The following is a 25,420-nucleotide window of genomic DNA, read 5'->3' on the forward strand; positions in this document are numbered from 1 at the left end:
CCGGTTTGTTTGTAGTCGTAGCCTATTCCACGTGTTGAATTAGTTGAGTGCGGCGCAAAGTAAGAGAGCGGGAGAAAAATAAGGAGATGAGGTTGCGGGAGAGAAAGTCTCACCCCTTACCCCACCCCCTCGTTGTTTTTCCTGCTCTCATCTCTTCGCGCCGTCCCCACGATCTGAACACCTGGAACAGGATAGCTGTAGAGCGCGCACATTTTCCCCCATTCCCTCGCGGCTTCCCCGCTCGTTCAGGGGCACGCTTCCCACAGAAAACCGCCGTTTGTCAGAAAGTGTGAGTAAGGAAGGTACGAACAGTTACAGTACGTTCCCGGTACGTGCTTCCTATCTCAGACAGTTCACCAGTCTTATTTTAAACCCAGTAACGAACCTTGGTCGCGGGGTAGTGTTATACTAAGTCTTAACTAAAATATGGAATGGCAGGTTTATTTTAATGCTGACTATCCACCGTCTGTTTGAAGTCTTATACCACTTGAACTCTCGATCACTCGTACTTTTAATCACTCAATAAAAATAGTTCTACGTTGTTGAATATGACATCAGCGTGTGCCTGCCGTACGAGCGCTGTACAGACTGTAAGGAAGGTGCAGGGGTGACTCTGCAAGTAAGGGGATCGACAAAGGAGTCGAAGACATGCACCTCGCGCTTTTCTGGGCCAACATTTAACCAGTTCAGTCCATTTCTCAATCAATAACAACGAAAGTAAGTTTGTAAAGAAACTGTGGTGTCGGTAGAGAAGTAAAACTTACACAAAGACTTAGTTTTATCAACTGAGCTGATAATTAAAGCAAATCGGCAACGTAGAAAGATCATGATTAACTGACTTTCAGATTGCTAGAACTTTGTTAGAGTGAATTGGTCTGACTAATTTACAGCTGTAGTCTAGTAAATCCACGGGACAAGTGAACCTATCACAACAGTTGTGTTGGGAGGTAAAATAGGATGCAAGGCTTGTGCTCAGACTTCCTCAGGAACCGTGATTGTTTTCGTTTTAGAAAAAGCAGAAGTACTCAAGAATGCAGGCAATGGGGCATACACAAAGAAAGATTTTGCCAAATCCATTTTCTTTTACACGGAAGGACTCAAAATTCAATGCGCGGATAAAGAACTTGTTTCCAAGCTGTACAACAACAGATCGACGGTATACTTCTATTTAGGTAATATACTGAATGTGGGATCAACATGCAACAAACTTTCTAACTGAGGGACGTGGCATTTACGGATACCCCTAAAGACTTCCTTTAATATTCAGTCTAGAGAGTGCACACTCATTGGTCTCGCTTGTGTAAGCAGCGATACGGCAGCCATATTGAATTTATTAGATTTAAGGAGTATTATGAGATGCTTGGGGGGGGGGGGTTGAGGGGGGAACTCGTTCAGTATTTAGGCGCGCTTCTCGGGCAAAAAGAGAACTTCACTGTATATTTCTTGTGAAAAGGCGAACATTATGACATCCAGACACGGCACATCGATCTTTTTTTCCCATTACAATCATTTTCTAGGAAAGCTTAAAGAAAAATTGGCCCAAAAAGCGCGCGTAAATACTGAGCGAGTATATCGAATCGTGCTCATGCCCCCTGGGCATCCTACAATACTCCATAAATCTGATTAATTTAATATGGCCGCCGTATGTGTAAAAAGGTCTACTTTTCGAGTAAGGGTGCCCGGAATTTTATTTTGATTATTCTTCTTACGAATGATTATCATATGGGTATCTTTTTTAGAGAATTACCATGATTGTCTGAATGACGTAAAAGCTGCAACAGCACTACAACCGTCTTACCTCAAGGCGATTATCAGAGGTGAAAATGAATCTCAGTTGAAAATCTGAAGCTTATCTCTCTTCATGAGAAATGATAAATTAGTCGACTTTGTTTCACTAGGAGCGAGCGCCTGTGTAAAGTTGAAGCAATTTGAAGAAGCTATCATCTGGTGTGATAAAGGACTTGCCGTATCCTTTCTTAGATAAATGCACGCTGGCTCGTTGCACAACTATTGTTTTCTTTACTTTTAATACTTTACTATCAACTCACTTTTTTTAGCCCTCAGTAAATTAGAAGTTGAATCAATGAAGACGATTTGAAAATAAGATGATCTGTCAGTGGCGAGTTTAACGGTTTACATTTTTAACCGTAGCCGCTATTGATATGTTTTTTTTTTTTGTTTTTTTTGTTTTGTTTTTTTTTTTAATATGTGCAGAAAAAGATTTGATTTTTTTAAACAACAGCTGTTACTGTTCTTCCTATTGTCACAACTACAACTTCTAATGCCAAAAACTTATGTAAGGCCTAGGTTAAGAATGAATTTAGATTATTTTCTACACCTTTACCCTTGTAAGATTGACAAGGACAACCAGGGTCTGTTGAAGATAAAGAGTTGTTCTATCAAGGAACGCGAAAAGCTGTCAAAACAGGGAGGGGACGAAGACGCAACAGAAGAGGGCGATTCAGGAAACAAACCAAAATCTTTTGATTGTACATGTAAGTAAACTTCAAACAAAAAGCGGGCTTGTTAACCAGGGTCTTCACTTTAAGTGGCTCTGTACAATATTTTGTATGTCAGACAACATTTTCAGTTTAGATTAATCTCTGGCCTCGGCTAGTCCAGTTACTAGCAAACCTTTGTATGTATTTTTGTTTCAGTAATTGCGGAGACTAGCAAAAATGCTGGCAATGATGCATTTCATAAAGATGATTTTGTCAAAGCTATAAACTTGTACACAGAGGGAATTGAAGTGAAATGCAAGGATGAGGATCTGAATGCCAAATTGTACAACAACAGAACATCAGCTCACTATCACTTGGGTAAATATCATATTCATATTTACGCATTGTCAACATTACATTAAATTCCGTATCCAACATGCTGTTCTCTGTTCTGTATCCCAGCCCTTCTTCGTAAAGACACTTTTGGGATCTCCATGTAACTGCCGTAAAATTCCGAAAATAAGCCCCGGGGCTTATATTTTTCAAAGGCCCGTTTTGAGGGGATTATCCATGGAGGGAAATTTCCGTTTCAAAATCGATTGGGCTAGCCTTAAAGTTGGAAGTAAATTTACCGTTTTTGCTTTGTTTTACTTTGTGTTTGAGCGCAATGTTCCAAATACAAGCCCCAGGGGGGCTTATATTTGGAGGGGTTTATTTTCGGAATTTTACGGTATCTCTATTGCCCCATTGATGAATCAGGATAAAGTCTTAGGTGAGCGACCTTTTTACAGCTTAAGAAAGTAACAGAGGGGGAAGGGCGGTGGGTTCTCGATAGACCTCGATAACATCGTCTCAAAGCAGACAGTGCCTGGTCTCTTGATTTACGTGTTCATTAATGGCTGGAGTCCCTGAAAACCGTTTGTCCGTTTTATGTGCCTTAATAGGTTCGATTCATGTATCTTCCCGTTCCGCCAATGTATTCTGCGCTGCATTCGCAAGGAATCTTATAAAATACTCAATCTTGCTTCCTTGGGTTACTTAAGGAACTTAGATCGCACAGAATGCAAAACAAAACAGGCACTGCCACTCAATTATGAGACTCCTGAATAAAGCATAATTTTAAGAGCTAATGTTTTCGAGCTGATAGGGCAATTCTTTCTAAGCTACTTGAGGATTATTCTTTTTAATAAAAGAATAATAAGAAAACATTCTTGACAGAGATGTGATGGCGAACGATGGGCCTGCTCAATACCTTAAAAAGATGATTTGTCAATTAGTGACACAGGCGGCTCAGAGGGAAAAATTCGAGTAATCCCAATACTCCCTGTGTCACTGATTGTAAAATCATCTTTCTTATGTATTCAACAAGCTCCAATTTCACCATCACATCTGTATCACTGCGCATAAGTACATATCAACATTTTTGACCAAGCAGTATGCAGGTTATTTGTCACTTAAACCTTGTTCAGTAGTGCCCTTACCTTCCATGAGTCTCTTGTAGCTTAGTGGTAGAGCTTATGGACTAGCAGCCTGAAGGTCATAGCTCCGGCCTCTCCTATTGGACCGCCTGTGTTACTGATTGAAAAGTTATATTTCTCAAAAAACTCTTTTTCAGAGAATTACCGTGATTGTCTGACTGACGTAAAAGCTGCGACAGCACTACAGCCGTCTTATCTCAAGGCGATCATCAGAGGTGAAAATGAATCCCGGTAGAAAACCTGATTTTTTTTCCTCCATTTAATCATTTTAAATGAGTCGACTTTTTTTCCCTAGGGGCGAATACCTGTTTAAATTTGAAGCAGCTTGAAGAAGCCATCGTCTGGTGTGATAAAGGACTAACCGTATCCTTTCTATGTTCTGTCTATCTCTTCGCAGACCTTCTTTTCCTCTCTTTTGAGGTCTTTATGTGCGCGTACGAAAAGCAGCAACGCACTGGATAAATTACTCAAAAAAGGGAAGGAAAAAGCATGTGTGGACAGGCTATCTTTTCTGAGAGGAGCAAATAAAAATCCCTGACCGCACAGATTATTACCTTCTTTACTTTTACTACGTCAATGTCTCTTTCTTTTTTACCTTTGAGTAAATTAAGCTTGAATCGATAAAATCGGTTAAAATATTAAGGGGGGAGTACGGTTAAAAGTATTATTTTTTGTTGATTTCCACTCTTTTTTCTTAAATATCAGGCCAAGACTTCATTCAATCCAAAAATGACTCAATTAAGTTACAGGCCTTAGTTCAATAGCCTGAGAACAGCAGACGCATTTCCGGTAGTCGCTTCTCTCCCTCCGAAAAATAGCGTCTGCGAACCCCAGCGGCAAAACGATTTCCGTGACGTAAAACCTTTTGAGCCAATCACGGTTTAGCTCTTAAAATCAAGGAACTAACTCACGAGACTTCTCGCAAGATCGTGAGCGTTGGATACAAGTCGAAATTGAAAGGACGACGTAGCTTGTCTATGGCCGCCCATAGAATAATTAATAAATTATAATTATAATTAGAATAATTAATAAAGCTATCTATCTATCTATCTCTATCTCTTTCTCAGAACCACGCGTTTACGAAAGTTAATTTGCCAGGATTGTGGGACTGATTGACGAAATAAGCATCAAGAGGATTTATATCGAAGAAAAGATTACAGGACATTTTTTATCTATTTGCCTTCAGAGTCAATGATTTATCACACCTAGTTTTTTTGGTCATATTCGAAACGATATATGTCCTAATGAAAGTAGACGCATCATGCCGTTTGTTGCTTCTGTTCCTTTCTGGTTCCCGGCAGGAAAGTATGCTTTGGAGAACTCTTCAATAGTTTGTCGTGTGCCGCTTTAGATATTTTTTAGTAGATATCCTTTATCTTTGAAAGCTAGTACGTGTGGTAATTGATTTCCCATGCGTGGTTGCTTCTTGGTTCAGACAGAACTTTGATCAGATCGAAAGCATTTTATATTTGTTCTTATATTTCTTTACATACATGTTCTTTTCAAGGTTTTAATTTCCATAGTTTTTTTTGAGATGAGTCGAAGCGTCGTAGCTGAAATGTCATCTTGATCTACTGCTGTAACTATTTATTTTGACGCTATGTCTGGCCCAGGTTTATAATATTTCAGATCATTGTGTTGTGGCGATACTAGAATTATCAACGAGCGATTATCAGAGATTTCTGAATCAGTCAAGGATATGTCTGTATAATTGATTCACATCCTTTTGTCAGCGCTGGTTAAACTGAAATAAATAAGTCTGAGCGCGATGTCATTAAGCTACGTTACTTTCCTTTCGCTGTAGCGATTATTTTGTCCAGGTTTTGTTTATGTCACGTACTACCGTATTTTACAAAGCGAAACCAAAGGCCCACATCACATACATAGCTTAAGAAGCAGTTACTTCATAAAGAAGTCAGCATTCAACGTCGCAGGAAACCTTGTTATGGTCGTGAAATTCACGTTCCAAAGCGTATTTGGTAACTGTCGCCGAAATCCAAGACACTTCAGCGCGCGAGGTCGAAAGGAGTCACTCGAGCTGTATTCTATCCTTTGATCTGATTGGCTAACATCAAAACAAAAGGTTTTACGTCACGGAAATCGTTTTGCCGCTCGGGTTCGCAGACGCTATTTTTCGCAGGGAGAGAAGGGACGACCAAAAATGCGTCTGCTGTTCGCAGGCTATTAGGTTTATAATTATTTGTAAATTTTTGGATGATCTTTCAAATGTCTTTAATGTGTAAAATTTAGGGGGGAAGATGTTTGAAATTTGGAGAAAAAGGGAAATGTTGGATTTGTGGGTTTTTAAAAACTGAAATATGAAGTGAATAATTAGTAGAGAATTACTCGGAACCAATCAGATTTCAGGATTTGGGAATTCTTCTCGCTATTACAAATAGCCACGTGGGGCTCGTTTTTCACATATATTCACTCAGTATTTTTAAGGGGTGATTCTTTTTAAAAGCCTTGTTTTTCGTCTCTTTCAACCCAAAAAGTGGCTCCACAATAAAAAGTTAGGTATTTTTGGATGATTTCTCGACCTTCTCCAGTAAATAAAAACTGGGGATGTTTGAAATTATATAAAATTGGAAAATATTGGATTTGAGGATTGAAGGTAAGAAGGAAGTAATGGGCAGACAAATACCAGATGGTCCACCACCACAAGGTGCTCCTGAGCTCATCAGCGGATCAACTTACCTTTTTCTTCCCTTGTTTCTTTCATTCCTAAATCAACCCCATTCCCACCAAAGAAAAAAACAGCCGGAATTCATATCCATATCATTTACCAAGTCCATTGTAGGATACTTTCTAAAACCTGATTATCGAACTTGACAGTCTTAAGATTGACAATGGTAACAAGGCGCTCTTAAAAGTAAGGGGGATATGCCAAAGGGATACTCCAAACTCAGAAGCTACCACTGACTGTGGAAAAACGGTTAGTGGTCGGTGTACATAAGATTTTGGGCTCACGGATAACTGTTCAACCAAGAAAATGTGTTAATCGCAAATACATACGTTTTGAAGTAAGTACAGTAGAACCTCGATATAACGAAGGGCCGAGGGACTGAGGAAATTTGTTCCTTATATCCAAGGTTCCTTATATCGAAAACCTAGATAAGGAATTTTTTGGTAAAACAAGCAAAATGTTCAGTCTTTATATCGAGGTAGAATGAATGATTAATTTCCAACGCCCAGCATTTCCGGATCTGAACAACTTCTATAATAAGCATTTGTATACGGAGCTATTGTCTCAGTTCAGAGCTGTTAGCTACGGCACTAGAAACACAAGAACAGGCAAACAAAACCTCTTAAAATTACTGTACACATAAATTTTATCCTCGTTGCTCTGTTTTGAATTCATCTTTAACTATCTTTTGGTCACATGTTGACATTTATTCGTTACATCGAGGTATATTTTATGTTTGCGTTTCTGGGTTGTGTTCGTTATAACGAGGATTTCGTTAAATCGAAGTTCGTTATATCGAGGTTCTGTTCCATACATTTTATTGTAATTTTGGCTGGGCTGAAGAAAATCATTCGTTATACCGAGGACTGGTTGAATAGAGTTTCCACTGTATACACATGGTTAAGATAAGAGAGACATTCACATGAGACCTACCTAGCTCAAATCTACCACGATTGCATGGTTGGGCACACATTTTAGAGACGTACGCGAAAACCAGTACACCAATACAATCAACTATCCTAACTAATATCTGATCAAAAAGCAATTCAATTTTACAGGTGTTAACTCCATATCAACCATCAACGAATGTGCCCATAGAAAACCAACCCGTTGAAATAGTAGATGATGAATTTGCACGCGTTATGAGCAATTTTGTTGCTGTGCCAAATCTTTCTGGGAATTCCAAAGACATCGTTAACTTTTACTGCCAAATACCCAGTAATGCCAAGCAAGCGGGAGATAAAGCTAGAGAAGGAGCTGTGTATAGTATTCTTGGTGGGTTTTTTCTGGATCAGTGTGATTACAAGAAAGCCAAAGAATATAACTACCTTGCTCTCGATATCTTCAAAGAATTGGACAACAAGAGACAGGAAGGAAATGTGTGTCAATGTCTTGGTGATGTTTTCCAAGAGCTCTGTAATTTTGAAAAAGCCATTGAGTACCAGAACCGTGCGCTCAATATAGCAATAGATCTGGGAGAAAAACCTTTGGAAGCTTCTGCTTACTACGGTCTTGGCAATGCTTCTCGAGGTTTGTGTAGATATGATGAAGCAATAGGCCTCTACAACCGTTGTCGTAGTGTCGCCAAAGGTCTGGCTGACAAGACAATCGGAAGGCCATTAGAAGGTGTTGCCTGTAGCAATCTCGGACATGCCTTTGACTGTCTTGGTGAATACAAACAAGCTGAAATTTACCATAGGCTTCACCTTAACATTGCCAAAGAGAGGAGACACAAGTCTGGAGAGGGAGACGCTTACATAGGTCTTGGCAACGTTTTTCTAGGCCTTGGAAATTTCAAAAAAGCCCAAGAGTATTACAGCTTAGGCCTTAGCATTGCCAAAGATGTACGAAACAAAGGAGCAGTAGCAATTGCATATTCAGGTCTCGCAAACGCTTCCCTCAGCCTTGGAGATACAAAAAATGCAGTAAATTACTCTAATCTGTGTCTTACCTGCGCCAAAGAACTAGGGAACAAAGATCAGGAAAAGGGTGCGTATTGCACCCTTGGACATATTTATAGCAGTCTTGGAGACTTCAAGAAGTCCATAGAATACTATAAACGCCAACTTGATATTGCTAAAGATGTTGGAGACTTGGGATCAGAAAGTGGCGCGTATGGTGGCCTTGGTGGTGTTTTTGACAGCCTCGGAGACTTCGAAAAAGCCATTGACTACCACATGAGACATCTTCGTATTGCTGAAACCATTGGAGATAAAGATGGGGAAGCAAAAGCATATGGTAATCTTGGCAACGCTTATCTTGGCCTTGAGGATTTCACTGCAGCCCTCCACTTCTTTGAACACCGTCTTAGAATTGCGAAAGACGTGGGAGATAAGGCAGGGGAAGGTCGTACATATGGCCATCTCGGCGGCACTTTTCAACGTCTTGGGAACTACAAGAAAGCCATGGACTATTACAACCTGCGTCTCTGTATTGCCCAAGAAGTGGGAGACAAGGCTGGGGAAGGGGCTGCCTATGGCTATTTAGGTTCAGTTTCCCAGTTTCTTGGTGACTACAAGAAAGCTATCGATTGGCACAACCAACAACTTACAATTGCTAAAGATATGGGAAATCAAGGCATGGAAGGTCAAGCCCGCAGTTGTATTGGACGATGCTTTGAGATGCTGAAAGTTTTACCTAAAGCTCTAGAAAACTACCAAACAAGCGTTGAAGTTTTCAATCAAATGAGGAGTCTACTTCAGTCTGAAGATAAATGGAAGATTGGATTTCGGAACGAATGTAACTATGCTTACACAGGCCTTTGTAGAGTTTTGTTAAAACAAGAAAAGATTGATGAAGCTCTGGCTGCTGCCGAAGAAGGTCGGGCCCAGTCACTAGCTGATCTTATGACATCCCAGTATGGTTTTCATGAAGGTCAAACCGAAGGAAAGCGCCTTGACGAGCAGGAATTCGGCATGTTAAACAGTACTTCATCAAGCACGATTTTTCTATCTGTGTCAGAAAATAAGATAAATATCTGGTTACTTTTGAAAGAAAAACCTGTTCTTCACCGACAGAAGACACTTTGCCACCATTTTGCAGAAAATGCCGCAGCTGAAACATTACAGTCCCTGATACAATTTGCGTACAAAAACAATGGTGTTCGTGCAAATGTTAACTGCGAGAATCGGTCCATAGATGTGTTACGCGAAAACTGCTATACTGTGGAACGATCATCCAAAAAGTTCTCACAGCAATTTCTCCAAGAGGATAACCCTCCCCTAGCCGCCTTGTACAGCTATGTTATTGCCCCAATTTTGGATCTCATTGAGGGCGATGAGCTAATAATTGTGCCGGATGGTCCATTATGGCTTGCTCCGTTTGCTGCATTGCTGAATCCTTTTTCCAAATACTTGTTTGAATCCTTCAAAGTCAGATTAATTCCTTCGCTGACAAGTTTGAAAATTATTGCTCATCGTCCAAAATTCCACAGCAGTAGTGGAGCTCTAATTGTCGGAGATCCAGACGTCAGTGAAGTAACCAACAGCCATGGAGACCAGCTCGAACAACTTCCTTTTGCCAGACAAGAAGCACAGATGATCGGGCGGATTCTTAATGCGGCACCTCTCACTGGAAAATTAGCCACCAAATGTGAAGTGCTAAAACAGATTAGTTCGGTTGCGGTAGTACACATTGCTGCACATGGACGCATGGAAACCGGAGAGATAGCGTTGAGCCCGAGTCCTGAATGCCCGAAATCGCAGACCCCTGCAGAAGAGGACTACATGTTGACAATGGCAGATGTGATGAGTGTGAAGCTGCGAGCCAAGCTAGTTGTCCTTAGCTGCTGTCACAGTGGTCGGGGAGAGATCAAAGCTGAAGGCGTGGTCGGTATAGCACGTGCCTTTATTGGTGCTGGTGCTCGTTCTGTTCTGGTATCGCTTTGGGCCATCGATGACGAGGCCACGTTGGAGTTCATGAAAAGCTTCTACCATAACCTTGTTAAAGGGCGAAGTGCGAGCGAGTCTCTTAACCACGCGATGAAATGTCTCAGAGAATCCGAGACGTTCAGCGATGTAAAATACTGGGCGCCTTTTACACTTATAGGCGATGACGTCACTCTCGACAAACAAGAAGAAATTAAGGTGTCATAAATAAATTAAGGAACTACGTCCCCAAAAGACAGAGACATGGTATGAAACAAAGTCTTGTCGATCTTCCCACAACGTCATCTGACTGTGAGCAACGTAAATGAGAATTAGATATGGTCTGCCTGAAGTGACCCAAATAATGCCCGTTTGAGTAAAAGAAGCGGTATCACTTCTCTTCCGCGAAAAAACAAATCACGGCTGTGAGGGAGACTAGCAGTCTAAGCAAGTGAACAATTTATCTCAATAATAAACTGTAGCAAGGTTTATCTCATGCATTTTGTTCTGTTTCATTTTTCGGACAACTGAAGTACTGTGGCGCCTATAAATCAACGGGCCAGGGGACTGGCAAGATTTGTTCGCTTTGACGCGGTTTCGTTTTGTCGAAGTTCTTTTCCATGCATATATTTTACTATTACTGGGTAAAGAAAATCATTCGTTATACCGAGGACTTCGTTATATAGAGGTTCGTTATATCTATGTCCCACTATACAATTGTTCCCTAAAATTTGTAGAGAAAACTAATTACAAGGCTAATATCTGTGAGTTTTTGTGCTACTGTAGAAAGCAACGAGGCCTTAAATGTTAAAGGAGCAGTGTCGCGACTGATATATGGTGTTTTCTCAGCACGCTAGTTTCAGCTGTAGTTTTAAGCAGTATCTGATTGTTATTGTGCAGCAATACAAAAAGATAAATAATTAAAAAATAAACGTTAAAATTCTTTGCAATGGCACATCTAATTTGATCGGGTCTAATTCACTTCCTTCCTTCAGGCATTTCAAAGACGTTTTAAAATAAGGTTCATAGTATACTTGGCAACGCAACATGATAAGAACTAACATATTTCGAGATTTGTGCATGGAATGCAGCTGAACATGAATTTAATCCCTTAATTCACTCTTTAATTCTTTAAAAGAAAAAGGAAAGAGATAAAAGACCGTGCAATTTGTTGATGAAACAGTCAAATCTCTCAAGAAGGACCGCCCTTTGGTACCTGCAAGTGCCTGTCTTAGAGTGTTCTCCCTTCCCTCTCTTTAGCCCTTTTACCCCTGATACAGGGGTACAAATGTCTTTTTGTAAAATCCTACGAAATATATATAGTGGGGTGTCGTTGGCAGAGTAAAGCGCACAAAATCTGCTTTATCAGGTGAGGTACTACCATAAACAGACTGAAAAGCTCAGGTTTTGAGTACCAACCAATTGTTAGTGCGAAAATGGCGGGTGGTCAATACCTTGGGACTCTGAAACCAGGCACAAATCAGTTGAATGAAAGGATTTCATATTGATTCCGTTCCAACTTGGAAGGTAACTGATTGTTCTAAATTTTTGCGGCTTTCCTTGTTACCTTGGTATAGCGAAAGACCACAGTAAATGAAACGACAACCCTAGAGGAAAACCGTTTCTTATCTTCGCACCTGTCAAAAAATATCTGAACTGGATTCGCCAATTCCAAGCAATGACCCACAGTGGAGGGATCTTCTTGAAGCGTGAGCTAACTTTAGCTCGTTTTAACTCCTACCCTTTTTATCCCTTTTAAGACGGGAGTTGAATGGCGAAGTATAAGTAGAAGGGAGAAAGGGCTTTCCCAACCTCGTTTCCAGGGTTCTCTCTTACCCGTCCCTACGGAGTGACGTAGGAACAGGTAGGAGAGAAAACTGGGAACCTGGTTAAGGTTTTCTTTTAGCGTTAATTTGCAATAAGCACCCTTAACAGAAGACGAGCCGTGAAAGCGATCTGAGAGATACCAAGTTCTGATAATCTGAAATCGGTAGACTTTCCTTTTGTAGCCCAACCTCTCCTCTCATCGTTATTAGCCAATTAGAGCCATCATAAAACACAACTCGATGCAGCCCCAAAATGATTGTGTTTATGGTTGATGTAGAACGTTGATGTAAGCAGCAGTCATCTCCACAGAAACGAAAGTATATATATTTTTTCAATGATGAAAGACCCCAAACCATACGGGCAAATACCGCAAAATAAATTTATAATTTGAAGGCCTGAATACGCTGCAAAAATACTGAGTTCACCATTTTCACATAGGCCATAATGCACCTTGTTTACTCTTTACCTCGCCACCCCCAAAAGAAGGAAATTGCATAACCATTGTCTTAGATTTCTCTTTAGACGGCCATAATACCCATGTTACCCAGGAGACATTGGAAACAATGGTTATGCACAACTTTGGGGGGTTAACAAGATGCATTATGGTCTATGTGAAAATGGTGAATAGAATGTTTATCCGGGAGATTTACTGACCTGTAAAGGATAGCAGAAGATTAGTCAGTAATCTGGGAGAGATCACATTATCACATATTCGATCTTCCCGGTCTGTATAAAAGTCTCTGAACAATCAAATGGCGGGAAGTGAAAAATTGTTTGGGAGGGATTGGTCACTTCTGTATGAAAAATATTTTCCCTATTTCTACCCAAACGTTAGCTTACGGTAATAGAAAAGAGGACGGCAGGGTTCGTTCCCGTTTTGTTGAAACTCGATATTTTCAATCCGAGGAGCAGCTGGCCTCCCACGCGCGTCGAATGTCCCAAGGAGATCTGCGGTGCAGCTCGTTATCATCCATTCCAAACAATATCTGCCAGGATCTCGTCAACTGCCAAATTGTTTGCCGAAGATAGCGAAAAACATGGGCGGCTAACCGGTAAGATGAGAATTTCTCTTTGTGAACTTTCGCCCATGAAAATACTGTCCCCGGTCCGGTTAATGGAGAAGACACAGTCTAGCGCGAAACGCGAGAGACGTGCGTGTAGCGCGGGACGAGGGGGTGAGAGAAAACATTATGCAGGCGAGAAATAGTTAAAGAGCGATTGAATTCATCTTGTGTGGTTGTGTTCTTATTTCACGTGATGAATGAGTTCCAGATAAGCCATTGATAGAAGAAATTTGATGCTGATCACTCTTACGGCCGTTAAAGGCTTTACGGGATTAACCAATGAAACAGTCAAAATCCTTTCACTTAGCATGTCTTCATGCTCACCCGATTTTTGCCGCCTTCTTTCGCGAGGAAGAGCAAGGAAGAAACACGATGTTGAAAAAGGAAAGTCTTATGAAAACAAGATGCATCAGTTTAGGTCTCTGGGAAACTGCTCACCTACCCCTCCCCTAAGCCAACATTGGGTAGGTGGATAGTTGCCCACAAACCTAAATTCATCCTACATTAACCCAGTGGATACTTTGGAGATTTTGCAGTTTGACAGGTGCTCCAACGCAAAAAACTCAGCAATGACTAGGTTGAGCAAACTGACTGTTCCCTCTCACTTAAACATTTCTTTGTTTCTTGCAATTTCTGTTCTACAAATCTTCTTGAAAGGGCAAGTCCATTTAATTTTTTTATCTAGGATAATAATGAATTTAAGAGAGGCATGAGCTACTGTTCTTACAATAAACATTTATTAGATTCGACTTTTGTGATATCTGAACTAAACCAGGTCAAGGTAAGTGTTATCAGCCCAGCCCAAGGCCGAGGCTAATAACTCTAACTGAGACCTTAATTAAACAACGACAAACACACCGTCGTAAGGAACCTGAATTGATATAATTGTTGTTGGTAATCATGCATTGCGACCTGCGCAACCTATACCTTAGTCATCTACTAGCAGAGAACTAACTAATCTGTAAGTTGCGCTGATTTCCAAAATTAGCTATAGGATCTTAGCCAGTGAGAAGACAGATAATGAGTGCGATGTAGAATAATGAGAAATAGGGCCCCCGACTTTCTTTACACGTTTATTTCTTATATGGTATGTACAACTTAAAATCTTTAAAACTCGCCAAAACGGCCTCGAAGTGGCTTTAGAAGCAAACAGAAAGGACACAACACAAACACGAGGTTTAGTCATTTTTATTTCGAATATTTTTAGTACCTATTTTGTTTATTCCCAGAAATTCTCTTATAATATCCTAGCATAATTATTGGCATATACCAGCTTTTCTAGAAGCATATTATGCTACTTTTGCGAGCACAGTTTATTAAAGCCTACAGTATATAGCTCAAACTTGATCTCGTTCAGAAAAGATTGAACTCTTTCTTTCAATTGATGAAGTTCCTCTTCTGTCAGAATTTCTGTCCATTAGTATTTCTTGAAGGGATTTGGATCTTCTTCCATTAAACATTAACTTTCTGTGACCACAAGAGACTGAGAAATAGATAGGCTGAAAGGGAAAGAGCAAATAAGAATCTGTTTAATCAAGAGAGGATAAAGGGGACAGAGAAGGCATCCCCCATACACACCCTATTCCATATGTAATTCGTCTCGAGTTATTTTTAAGACCACAGATCCCAAGGGGGATTAGACAACAGCCACTCACATAGCGCGAATGTGTTCCGCGTGGATGACCCACGCTCAGAGCCACGCGTCCTTCACGAATTGACGCAGGACAAAATAGCGGAAGACGCGGAGAGCGATATTGCTATTCGTTTTGTTGACGAAGACGAAAACAAAGAGATTTCTGCTAAAGCTGTGTCAGCGAAACGGAAATTAAAAAAGAATCGCCCTTCCTCTCTTGTATAGAGCTAACAGTACAGCAGGGAAAACCTTAACACACTGAATCTTCTCTCAGGATCATTATAATTTACAGTTTGAAGAGAGCAATTTCTGGTTTGATATTTATTCTTTTATTAGTCTTTCATTATTCAACAAAAATAACACTTGGCGTCCTACTTGCTTTATTGTACAAACGACCGGTTTCAATAGACCGGCGAAATTTCTCATTTTATTAAAGCACTAAGGTTACGACAACTTCGAGTTAAACTGGGGCAGATACTCAGCCAAATGGACAGACTATCTTTTCTTAGAAGAGCAAATACAAATCCCTGACCGCACAGATTATTACCTCCTTTAGTAAATTAAGCTTGAATCGATAAAATCGGTTTAAATGTTAAGTGAATTTTTGGTGTCGAGTTCTGACGTCTCACACAAAGAGTAGCGCACAGAACTGATTATCGAACCATTTGAAAATACAGCTCAACTGATGCTGCTGCTACTCAAACGTGTCATTCCTACCACTGCCGTCAGCCTAGTTTAAGGTAAAAGCAGATTATTTTCTATCCTGTTAACTCTTGTAAGATTGACAAGGACAATAAGGATCTGTTGGAGATAAGGACTTGTTCTGTCATAGAAAGCGAAAAGATTTTAACACAGGAAGGCGATAAATCAGCAAAAGAGGAGAGCGATTCACGAACAAACCAAACATCTCTTGATTGTACAAGTAAGTGTTAAAACTCCAAACACAAAGCGTACCTATAACGAGCGTCTTTATTTCAAGTGGGTCTACAATTTGTCAGCCGCATCAGATGTTATGTTTTGTTCTCTGGCCTTGACTCATTAAAATACTGGCAGAACTCAAAACTCTGTTTGTATTTTTATTTCAGCCATAGCAGAAACTCACAAAAATGCCGGCAATGATGCATTTAGTAAACATGATTTTGTCAAGGCTATTAACTTGTACACAGAGGGAATTGAAGTAAAATGCAAGGATGAGGGTCTGAATGCCAAATTATACAACAACAGGGCATCAGCCCATTATCACTTGAGTAAAGTATCATTCATATATTATATTTACTCAAATTGTCAACACTGCATGTTGTTCCGTATCCAACATTTTATTGTCTATTCTGCATCTTTGCCCTTTTACGTTAAGACACTCCTGGAATCCCAATTCAACTGTCTCTATTGACCCTATTGATGTTATCAGGGTGAAGTCTTATGTCCTATTATCATCTCTTGGTTATGCGGACGACCTATTTAAAGCCTAAGGGAGAAACAGTCTGGGAACGGGGATGGGGTCTCTATAGAGAATTTCAACCTCATCTCAAAGAGCATAGTGCCGGTCTCATTTGTGTGTTCATTAATAGCTCAAGTCTGGAGTCCCTGAAAACCTTATGTCCGTTTTATGTGCTGTAATAGGTTCAATTTATGCATGTATCCTCCCGTTCTGCCAATTTATACTTCGCTGCATTCGCAAGGAATCTTATCAAATACTCACAATCTTAGTTTCGTGGGTCACTAAACTTTTCTCATATCACATTAAGTGTTTTGTCGTGTCGGATTTGGAAACACCTCCAGCGTGTGCAAGGTTTACATAGAGTCTTTAAAGTAGAGGCTGCCCCATCAGTTCAGATTTACTCTAATTTTCTTGCGGATTATTCTTTTTATTGTGGGTGTAATAAAACTCTTTTTCAGGAAATTATCCAGATTGTCTAAGTGACGTAAAAGCTGCGACAGCACTACAGCCGTCTTATCTCAAGGCGATTATCAGAGGTGAAAATGAATCCCAGTTGAAAACTTGAGTTTTTCCTGAAACAATGATTTCAAACGAGTGGGCCTTTTCTCTTTAGGAGCGAACACCTGTTTTAAGGTGACTCGGCCCAGTTTTTTTTAGGGGGTACCATCCTACTTTGAAGCTCTCTGGTATCTCCACCTTTACTTTTATCGTAAGTCTAACACATAGGATGGATAACATATAGATCAATCTACAATATAACATAAAATTTTTGGCGATCGGAGTAAATGTCACGTGATTATAATGCCACGCCCCTTTGAGGTCTGAGTCGAAAATCTGCTGTTGCCGGCATTTTTTCGTGAAAATCTCTCGGCTACATATAGTGCGCATTAGTACCTTGCGCTGAACAGAGTTTCACCAAAATCGCAAAGACCCAATTCGAGAAATTCAGCGGTTTCCAAATTTAGGTCATAATTTATGCGAAAATGATGAGCAAACTTTATACGGATTATATCTGATAAACTATGAGATTCATCTCTGTATTTTGGGCATCCTTATAACAGATGGGTCCTTGCAAGTCAGCAAAACGCTTTAGGGCCTTGTAAATGCGCGCGATTTCGAGCAAAGCAAACATAATATAGAAATTATAGTTTTCGCTATTTGTTGACGTTTGTCAGCGTTTAAGAGTCAATCTCACGAAAAAAGCATTTTGTTAAAAAACTCGTAGTTTTTTTTCCTTCAAATTTTTTCAGCGCCACAATTGATTAATTAACTACCCGGACTCTGAATTTCATGGTCATTGAAAAACTGTGACATTACCATGTATAAGCCCAAACTTGAGTAAACATTGAAGATTTTTAGCGTTTTGGCTGAGTTTGTGCTTTGGGAGTTGTCTATTGTTTCTAGTCTGTCATTCTACAGCATTCTTGTTCAGCACGCGTGGAATGACCATGCTTGGCTGACTTCCGAATGCTCACCGAGATATGATAATTTAGTATAAGAAAATAGAAGGGATTCCCGTCACGAGTTGGTTTAATTATTGGCTTGCATTAAACCTATGAAAAAAGGATATTTTTTTAATAGTAGGTAGATTTAGTGTGTAGTACTTCTTGATTTTTTTGCAAAGGCACAAGAAGCAGGAGAATTGATTAAAAATTGTGAGTTAAACCTCTATGTATCACGCGATGGCCTGTCTCACTGTAACAAAATTATTATATTCGGAAGTCAGTCAAGCGCGGTCATTGCACGCGTGCTGAACAAGAATGCTGTATCATGACAGACTAGAAACAATAGACAACTCCCAAAGCACAAACTCAGCCAAAACGCTAAAAATCTTCAATGTTTACTCAAGTTTGGGCTTATACATGGTAATGTCACAGTTTTTCAATGACCATGAAATTAGAGTCCGGGTAGTTAATTAATCAATTGTGGCGCTGAAAAAATTTGAAGGAAAAAAAACTACGAGTTTTTTAACAAAATGCTTTTTTCGTGAGATTGACTCTTAAACGCTGACAAACGTCAACAAATAGCGAAAACTATAATTTCTATATGTTTGCTTTGCTCGAAATCGCGCGCATTTACAAGGCCCTAAATTGTTTTGCTGACTTGCAAGGACCCATCTGTTATAACGATGCCCAAAAAGAGATGAATCTTATAGTTTATTAGATATAATCTGAGTAAAGTTTGCTTATCATTTTCACATAAATTATGACCTAAATTTGGAAACCGCTGAATTTCTCGAATTGGGTCTTTGCGATTTTGGTGAAACTCTGTTCAGCGCAAGGCACTAATGCGCACTATGTGTAGCCGAGAGATTTTCACGAGAAAATGCCGGCAACAGCAGATTTTCGACTCAGACCTCAAACGGGCGTGGCATTATAACCACGTGACATTTACTCCGATCGCCAAAAATTTTACGTTATATTGTAGATTGATCTATATGTTATCCATTCTATGTGTTAGACTTACGATAAAAGTAAAGGTGGGGATACCAGAGAGCTTCAAAGTAGGATGGTATCCCCCCCCAAAAAAAACTGGGTCGAGTCACCTTAAGTTGAAGTAGTTTAAGGAAGCCATCATCTGGTGTGATAAAGGACTTGCCGTATCCTTTCTTTAGCCTGTTCACAGACCTTCTATTTTCTCTTTTCAGATCTTTTAGCGTGCGTACAAAAAATAACTCCCGCGTGGGATTTATTAATTCGTAACGCACTGGACAAATAACTAGCTCGCTAACGTACGTGTGGACAGGCTATCCTTTCTTAAAAGAGTAAATACTAAAACCCTGACCGCATTATTAATACTTTAATTTTTACTAGGTCAACGTTTTTTTTAGTTATTTTTCATCTTCGTTATCAGTATCCTTTCTTGGATCTGCTGTCAAAGTCTTTAACGGTTCTTTTTTTTTTCAGCACACACTATGTGGGCCTCTCGGATAACATGATCTAGGTCTTGATAACTGGAGACGTATAACTTCTGCCTGAGGTGTTGATAACTCAGATAACTCAAGACTAAGTAAGAAAATCAGTCTTGTGGAGCAAATTCGTCCCGGAAGAAATTCAGAGTTTACAGTTTCAGCAAAACATTAGCCTGGGACCAGGCTCCGGAGTGGGGGAAAAGGCAAAACACGGTGTGAAATAGGAAAATATATATATCGGCTAGCGAAGGGGTGGGTGAGCTGGGGAGGGGGAGACGGGTGGCGCCACCGCCACTCTTTCCCTACCCAGACTACCGCTGGGCTCGCTTCGCTCGCCTATTTTTTTGGCGTAAGCCGATTCTGTTTTTTCTCCTTTTCCCCAAATCCGGTGCCTGGTCCCAGGTTACAAAAAGTGGAAAAGCAGAACAATAAAGAAACCGAGAAAAAATGCCCTATAAACAGTGTATAGAAGCAAGATTGCAATGTTTGCGTAGAGCTATATAGTCGCCCGTTTTGCATTTATTTAGTAGCATGCTCGTTTCTCACTTAGACTCAGATATTTTGTCTGAATGATGAAACTTAGCTGGTGCTGCTCATAATTAGGGCCCATTTAAAGAATAATATTGTACAAAATCACACTTTTCGCAAATTCACGAACAGCAAAGAAACTTGGAATGAAGCCACCTCAACGATTCCTCGAGGTTGGCGAATCCGCTCTCGGAACCAGTCAGATTTCAGGATTTGTTAATTCTTCGCGCTTTCACAAATAGTCACGTGGGGCTCGTTTTTCACATATGTTCACTCAGTTTTTTTAAGGGGTGATTTTTCTTAAAAGCCTTGTTTTTCGTCTATTTCAACCCAAAAAGTGGCTCCATAATTAAAAGTTAGGTATTTTGGGATGATTTCTCGACCTTCTCCAGTGAATAAAAACTGGGGATGTTTGAAATTATATAAAATTAAAAAATATTGGATTAGGGGATTGAAGGTAAGAAGGAAATAATGAGCAGACAAATACCAGATGGTCCACCACCACAAGGTGATCCTGAGCTCATTAGCGGATCAACTTACCTTTTTCTTCCCTTGTTTCTTTCATTCCTAAATCAACCTCATTCCCACCAAAGAAAAAAACAGCTGGAATTTATATCCATATGATTTACCAAGTCCATTGTAGGATACTTTCTAAAACCTGATTATCGAACTTGACAGTCTTAAGATTGACAATGGTAACAAGACGCTCTTGAAAGTAAGGGGATATGCCAAAGGGATACTCCGAACTCAGAAGCTACCACTGTGAACGGTTAGTGGTCGGTGTACATAATATTTTGGGCTCACGAGTAACTGTTCAACCAAAAAAATGTCTTAATCGCAAATAAATACGTTTTGAAGTAACTACAGTAGAACCTCGATATAGCGAAGGGCCGAGGGACTGAGGAAATTTGTTCTTTATATCGAGGGTTCGTTATATCGAGAACCTCGATAATGAATTTTTCGTAAAACAAGCAAAATGTTCTTTATATCTAGGTAGAATGAATGATTAATTTCCAACGCCCAGTATTTCCGGGTCTGAACAATCTCTGTAATAAGCATTTGTATACGGTGCTATTGTCTCAGTTCAGAGCTGTTAGCTACCGCACTAGAAACACAAAAACAGGCAAACAAAACTTCTTAAAACTACTGTACACATAACTTTTATTCTCGTTGCTCTGTTTGAATTCATCTTTAACTATCTTTTGGTCACATGTTAGACATTTATTCGTTATATCGAGGTATATTTTATGTTTGTGTTTCTGGGTTGTGTTCGTTATAACGAGGATTTCCTTCGTTAAATCAAAGTTCGTTATATCAAGGTTCTGTTCAATACATTTTATTGTAATTTTGGCTGGGCTGAAGAAAATCGTTCGTTATGCCGAGGACTGGTTGAATAGAGTTTCGATGCAGGGGTATACGCATGGTTAAGATAAGAGAGACATTCAAACGAGACTTACCTCAAATCTACCAGGATTGCATGGTTGGGCATACATTTTAGGGACGTACGCAAAAACCAGTACACCAATACAATCAACTATCCTGACTAATATCTCATTAAAAAGCTATTCAATTTTACAGGTGTTAACTCCATATCAACCATCAACGAATGTGCCCAAAGAAAACCAACCCGTTGAAAAAGAAGATGATGAATTTGCACGCGTTATGAGCAATTTTGTTGAAGTTGCAAATCTTTCTGGGAATTTCAACGACATCGTTAACTTTTACTGCCAAATACTCATTACTGCCAAGAGTGCGGGAGATAAAGCTAGAGAAGGAGCTGTGTATAGTTTTCTTGGTGGGTTTTTTCTGGATCAGTGTGATTACAAGAAAGCCAAAGAATATAACTACCTTGCTCTTGATATTTTCAAAGAATTGGGCAACAAGAGACGGGAAGGTGTGTGTCAATGTCTTGGTGATGTTTTCCAAGAGCTCTGTAATTTTGAAAAAGCCATTGAGTACCAGAACCGTGGGCTCAGTATAGCAATAGATCTGGGAGAAAAACCTTTGGAAGCTTCTGCTTACTACAGTCTTGGCAATGTTTTTCGAGGTTTGTGTAGTTATGATAAAGCAATAGGCTTCTATAACCGTTGTCTTAGAGTCGCCAAAGGTCTGGCTAGCAAGACAATCGGAAGGCCATTAGAAGGTGTTGCCTGTAGCAATCTCGGACATGCCTTTGACTGTCTTGGTGAATACAAACAAGCTGAAATTTACCATAGGCTCCACCTTAGCATTGCCAAAGAGAGGAGACACAAGTCTGGGGAGGGAGACGCTTACACAGGTCTTGGCAACGTTTTTCTAGGCCTTAGAAATTTCAAAAAAGCCCAAGAGTATTACAGCTTAGGCCTTAGCATTGCCAAAGATGTACGAAACAAAGGAGCAGTAGCACTTGCATATTCGGGTCTCGCAAACGCTTCCCGCAGCCTTGGAGGTACAAAAAATGCGGCAAGTTACTCTAATCTGTATCTTACCTGCGCCAAAGAACTAGGGAAGAAAGATCAGGAAAAGGGTGCGTAAGGCACCCTTGGACATATTTATAGCAGCCTTGGAGACTTCAAGAAGTCCATATAATACTATAAACGCCATCTTGATATTGCTAAAGATGTTGGAGACTTGGGATCAGAAGATGGCGAGTATGGTGGCCTTGGTAGTGTTTTTGACAGCCTCGGAGATTTCGAAAAAGCCATTGACTACCACATGAGACATCTTCGTATTGCTGAAACCATTGGAGATAAAGATGGGGAAGCAAAAGCATATGGTAATCTTGGCAAAGCTTATCTTGGCCTTGGGGATTTCAATGCAGCCCTCTACGTCTTTAAACATCGCCTTAGAATTGCGAAAGACCTGGGAGATAAGGTGGAGGAAGGTCGTGCATATGGTCATCTCGGCAGCACGTTTCAACGTCTGGGCAACTTCAAGAAAGCCATGGACTATTACAATCGGCGTCTCTGTATTGCCCAAGAACTGGGAGACAAGGCTGGAGAAGGGGCTGCCTGTGGCTATTTAGGATCCATTTCCCTGCTTCTTGGCCGCTACACGATAGCCATTGGCTGGAACAAAAAAATGCCTCAGAATCGCTACACATCTAGGAGACAAAAACCTGGAAGGTAAAGCATACAGTGAGCTTGGACGATGCTTTGAGATGCTGGAAAGTTTATCGAAAGCACTCGAAAACTACCAAACAAGCGTTGAAGTTTTCAATCAAATGAGGAGTGTTCTTCAGTCTCAAGATAAATGGAAGACTGGATTTCGGAACGAGTGTAACTATGCTTATACAGGCCTTTGTAGAGTTTTGTTAAAACAAGAAAAGATTAGTGAAGCTCTGGCCGCTGCCGAAGAAGGTCGGGCCCAGTCGTAGCTGATATTATGACATCCCAGTATGGTTTTCAAGGAAGTCAACCCGAAGGAAAGCGACTAGACGAAGAAGAATTCGGCATGTTAAACAATATTTCATCAAGCACTATTTTTCTATCTGTGTCAGAAAATAAGATAAATATGTGGTTACTTTTGAAAGAGAAATCTGTTCTTCACCGACAGAAGACGCTTTGCCGCCACTTTTCAGATAATGCAGCAGATGAAACATTACAGTCCCTAATCCAACTTGCCCAAGAAAACAATGGTATTCGTGCAAATGTTAACTGCGCGAATCGGTCCTTAGATGTCTTACACGAAAACTGCTATACCGTGGTACGGTCATCCAAAAAGTGTTCACAGCAAACTCTCCAAGAGGATAACCCCCCCCCCCCCCCCTAGCCGCCTTGTACAGCTATGTGATTGCCCCGATACTGGATCCGATTGAGGGCGATGAGCTAATCATAGTCCCGGATGGTCCATTATGGCTAGCTCCGTTTGCTGTATTGCTGAATCCTTTTTCCAAATACTTGTGTGAATCCTTCAAAGCCAGATTTATTCCTTCGCTGACAAGTTTGAAAATTATTTCTCATTGTCCAAAATTCCACACTAACAGCAGTAGTGGAGCTCTAGTTGTAGGGGATCCAGACATGAGTGAAGTTGCCAACAGCCAAGGAAATCAGATCCTGGAGCAGCTTCCTTTTGCCAGACAAGAAGCATAGATGATTGGGCAGATTCTCAATACGGCACCTCTAACTGGAAATTTGGCCACCAAATGTAAAATGCTAAAACAGATTAGTTCGGTTGCGGTAGTGTACATTGCTGCACATGGACGCATGGAAACCGGAGAAATAACGTTGAGCCCGAATCCTGAGAGGAAATCGCAGACCCCTGCAGAAGAGGATTACATTTTGACAATGACAGATGTGATGAGTGTGAAGCTGCGAACCAAGCCAGTTGTCCTTAGTTGCTGTCACAGTGGTCGGGGAGAGATCAAAGCTGAAGGCTTGGTCGGTATTGCACGTGCCTTTATTGGTGCTGGTGCTCGTTCTGTTCTGGTGTCGATGTGGACCAGGCCACGTTGGAGTTCATGAAAAACTTCTACCACAACCTTTTTGAGAGGCGAAGTGCGAGCGACTCCCTTAACCGCGTAATGAAATATCCGAGATAATCCGAGAAGTTCAGCGATTTAAAATACTGGGCGCCGTTTACACTTATTGGCCATGACGTCACTCTCACGCCAAACGAGAAGAAATCAGGCTCTTCTAATGAAATTGAGAAACTATGTCCCCAAAAGACAGAAAGGTGAAGCAAAGTCATTTTCACCTTATGGTTGTATTTCTTTTAACTCTTCTTTCATACCAATTTTATCCGACTGTGAGGAACGTAAATGAGAATTATATACTGCCTGAAGTTGCCCAAGTAATGTAAGTTTAAGTACTCGAAGCAGTACTCCTTCTCTCTCTGTAGAGATAAATGACGGCTGATTTACTGTAGCAACGTCTATCTCATGTATTATGTTCTGTTTCAGTTTTTGCATAGATGATTAAGTACCAACAAAGAATTGCTCATTGTCCCTTAAAATTTGTAGATAAACCTAAATATAAGACTGAAAAATGTTAAGCTGAATGCTGGAAGTTGCTCAAATCATGAAGATATTTTGCCGCTGAGAAATAGAACGAGCTATTGTAGCAAATGAAGCGGGCTTTAATGATGTGAAGAAAAAATTCGATTGCTTACTGAGTTTGAGTGATATCGTAATGTACAGTCACTGCTTCCTCTTGCGTTTTTTGCTTTAATCGATTCTTAGATCTTAGCTTTTACACTCCTTGTATTACAATTTATTGTACATTTTTAGTTTTTAATTTTTAGAGTATACTAGGGTGTATACCGTAGATTACATGTAAACTAGCTGATTAAGCTAAGCGTTAACTTATCGTTCCTATCTTATTTTGTTAAATTACAATAAAGAGCAAAGAGAACTTAAATGTTAAAGGATCAGTGTCCGACTGATATATCGTCCTTTCTCATAACACTAGTTTAAGATGTAGTTTCAAAGCTGTATTGTTATTGCCCAACAATAGAAAATGACAAACCAAAGGAAACGTTAAAATTAACTTCAATAGTAGTTCTAGACCAATCTAATTTGATGGGCTTTTAATTATTATCCTCCTTCATTTCGGTATTGCAGACACGCTTT

At 40.2% G+C, this 25,420-nt stretch overlaps 1 protein-coding gene and 1 pseudogene across 1 annotated transcript; both read left to right on the forward strand.

Annotated features, from left to right (window-relative positions):
* Window positions 1-8,793: 8,793 nt before the first annotated feature.
* On the forward strand, window positions 8,794-11,002 carry LOC140928527 (tetratricopeptide repeat protein 28-like). The gene has a single exon (XM_073378282.1). The coding sequence runs from the start codon at window positions 9,011-9,013 to the stop codon at window positions 10,697-10,699; it is 1,689 nt and encodes a 562-aa protein (XP_073234383.1). The 5' UTR covers window positions 8,794-9,010; the 3' UTR covers window positions 10,700-11,002.
* A 12,009-nt stretch (window positions 11,003-23,011) lies between these two features.
* Window positions 23,012-24,529, forward strand: LOC140926143 (tetratricopeptide repeat protein 28-like; annotated as a pseudogene).
* Window positions 24,530-25,420: the final 891 nt, after the last annotated feature.

The sequence above is a fragment of the Porites lutea genome, chromosome 2 (assembly GCF_958299795.1).
Source record: "Porites lutea chromosome 2, jaPorLute2.1, whole genome shotgun sequence".
Taxonomy (NCBI): domain Eukaryota; kingdom Metazoa; phylum Cnidaria; class Anthozoa; order Scleractinia; family Poritidae; genus Porites; species Porites lutea.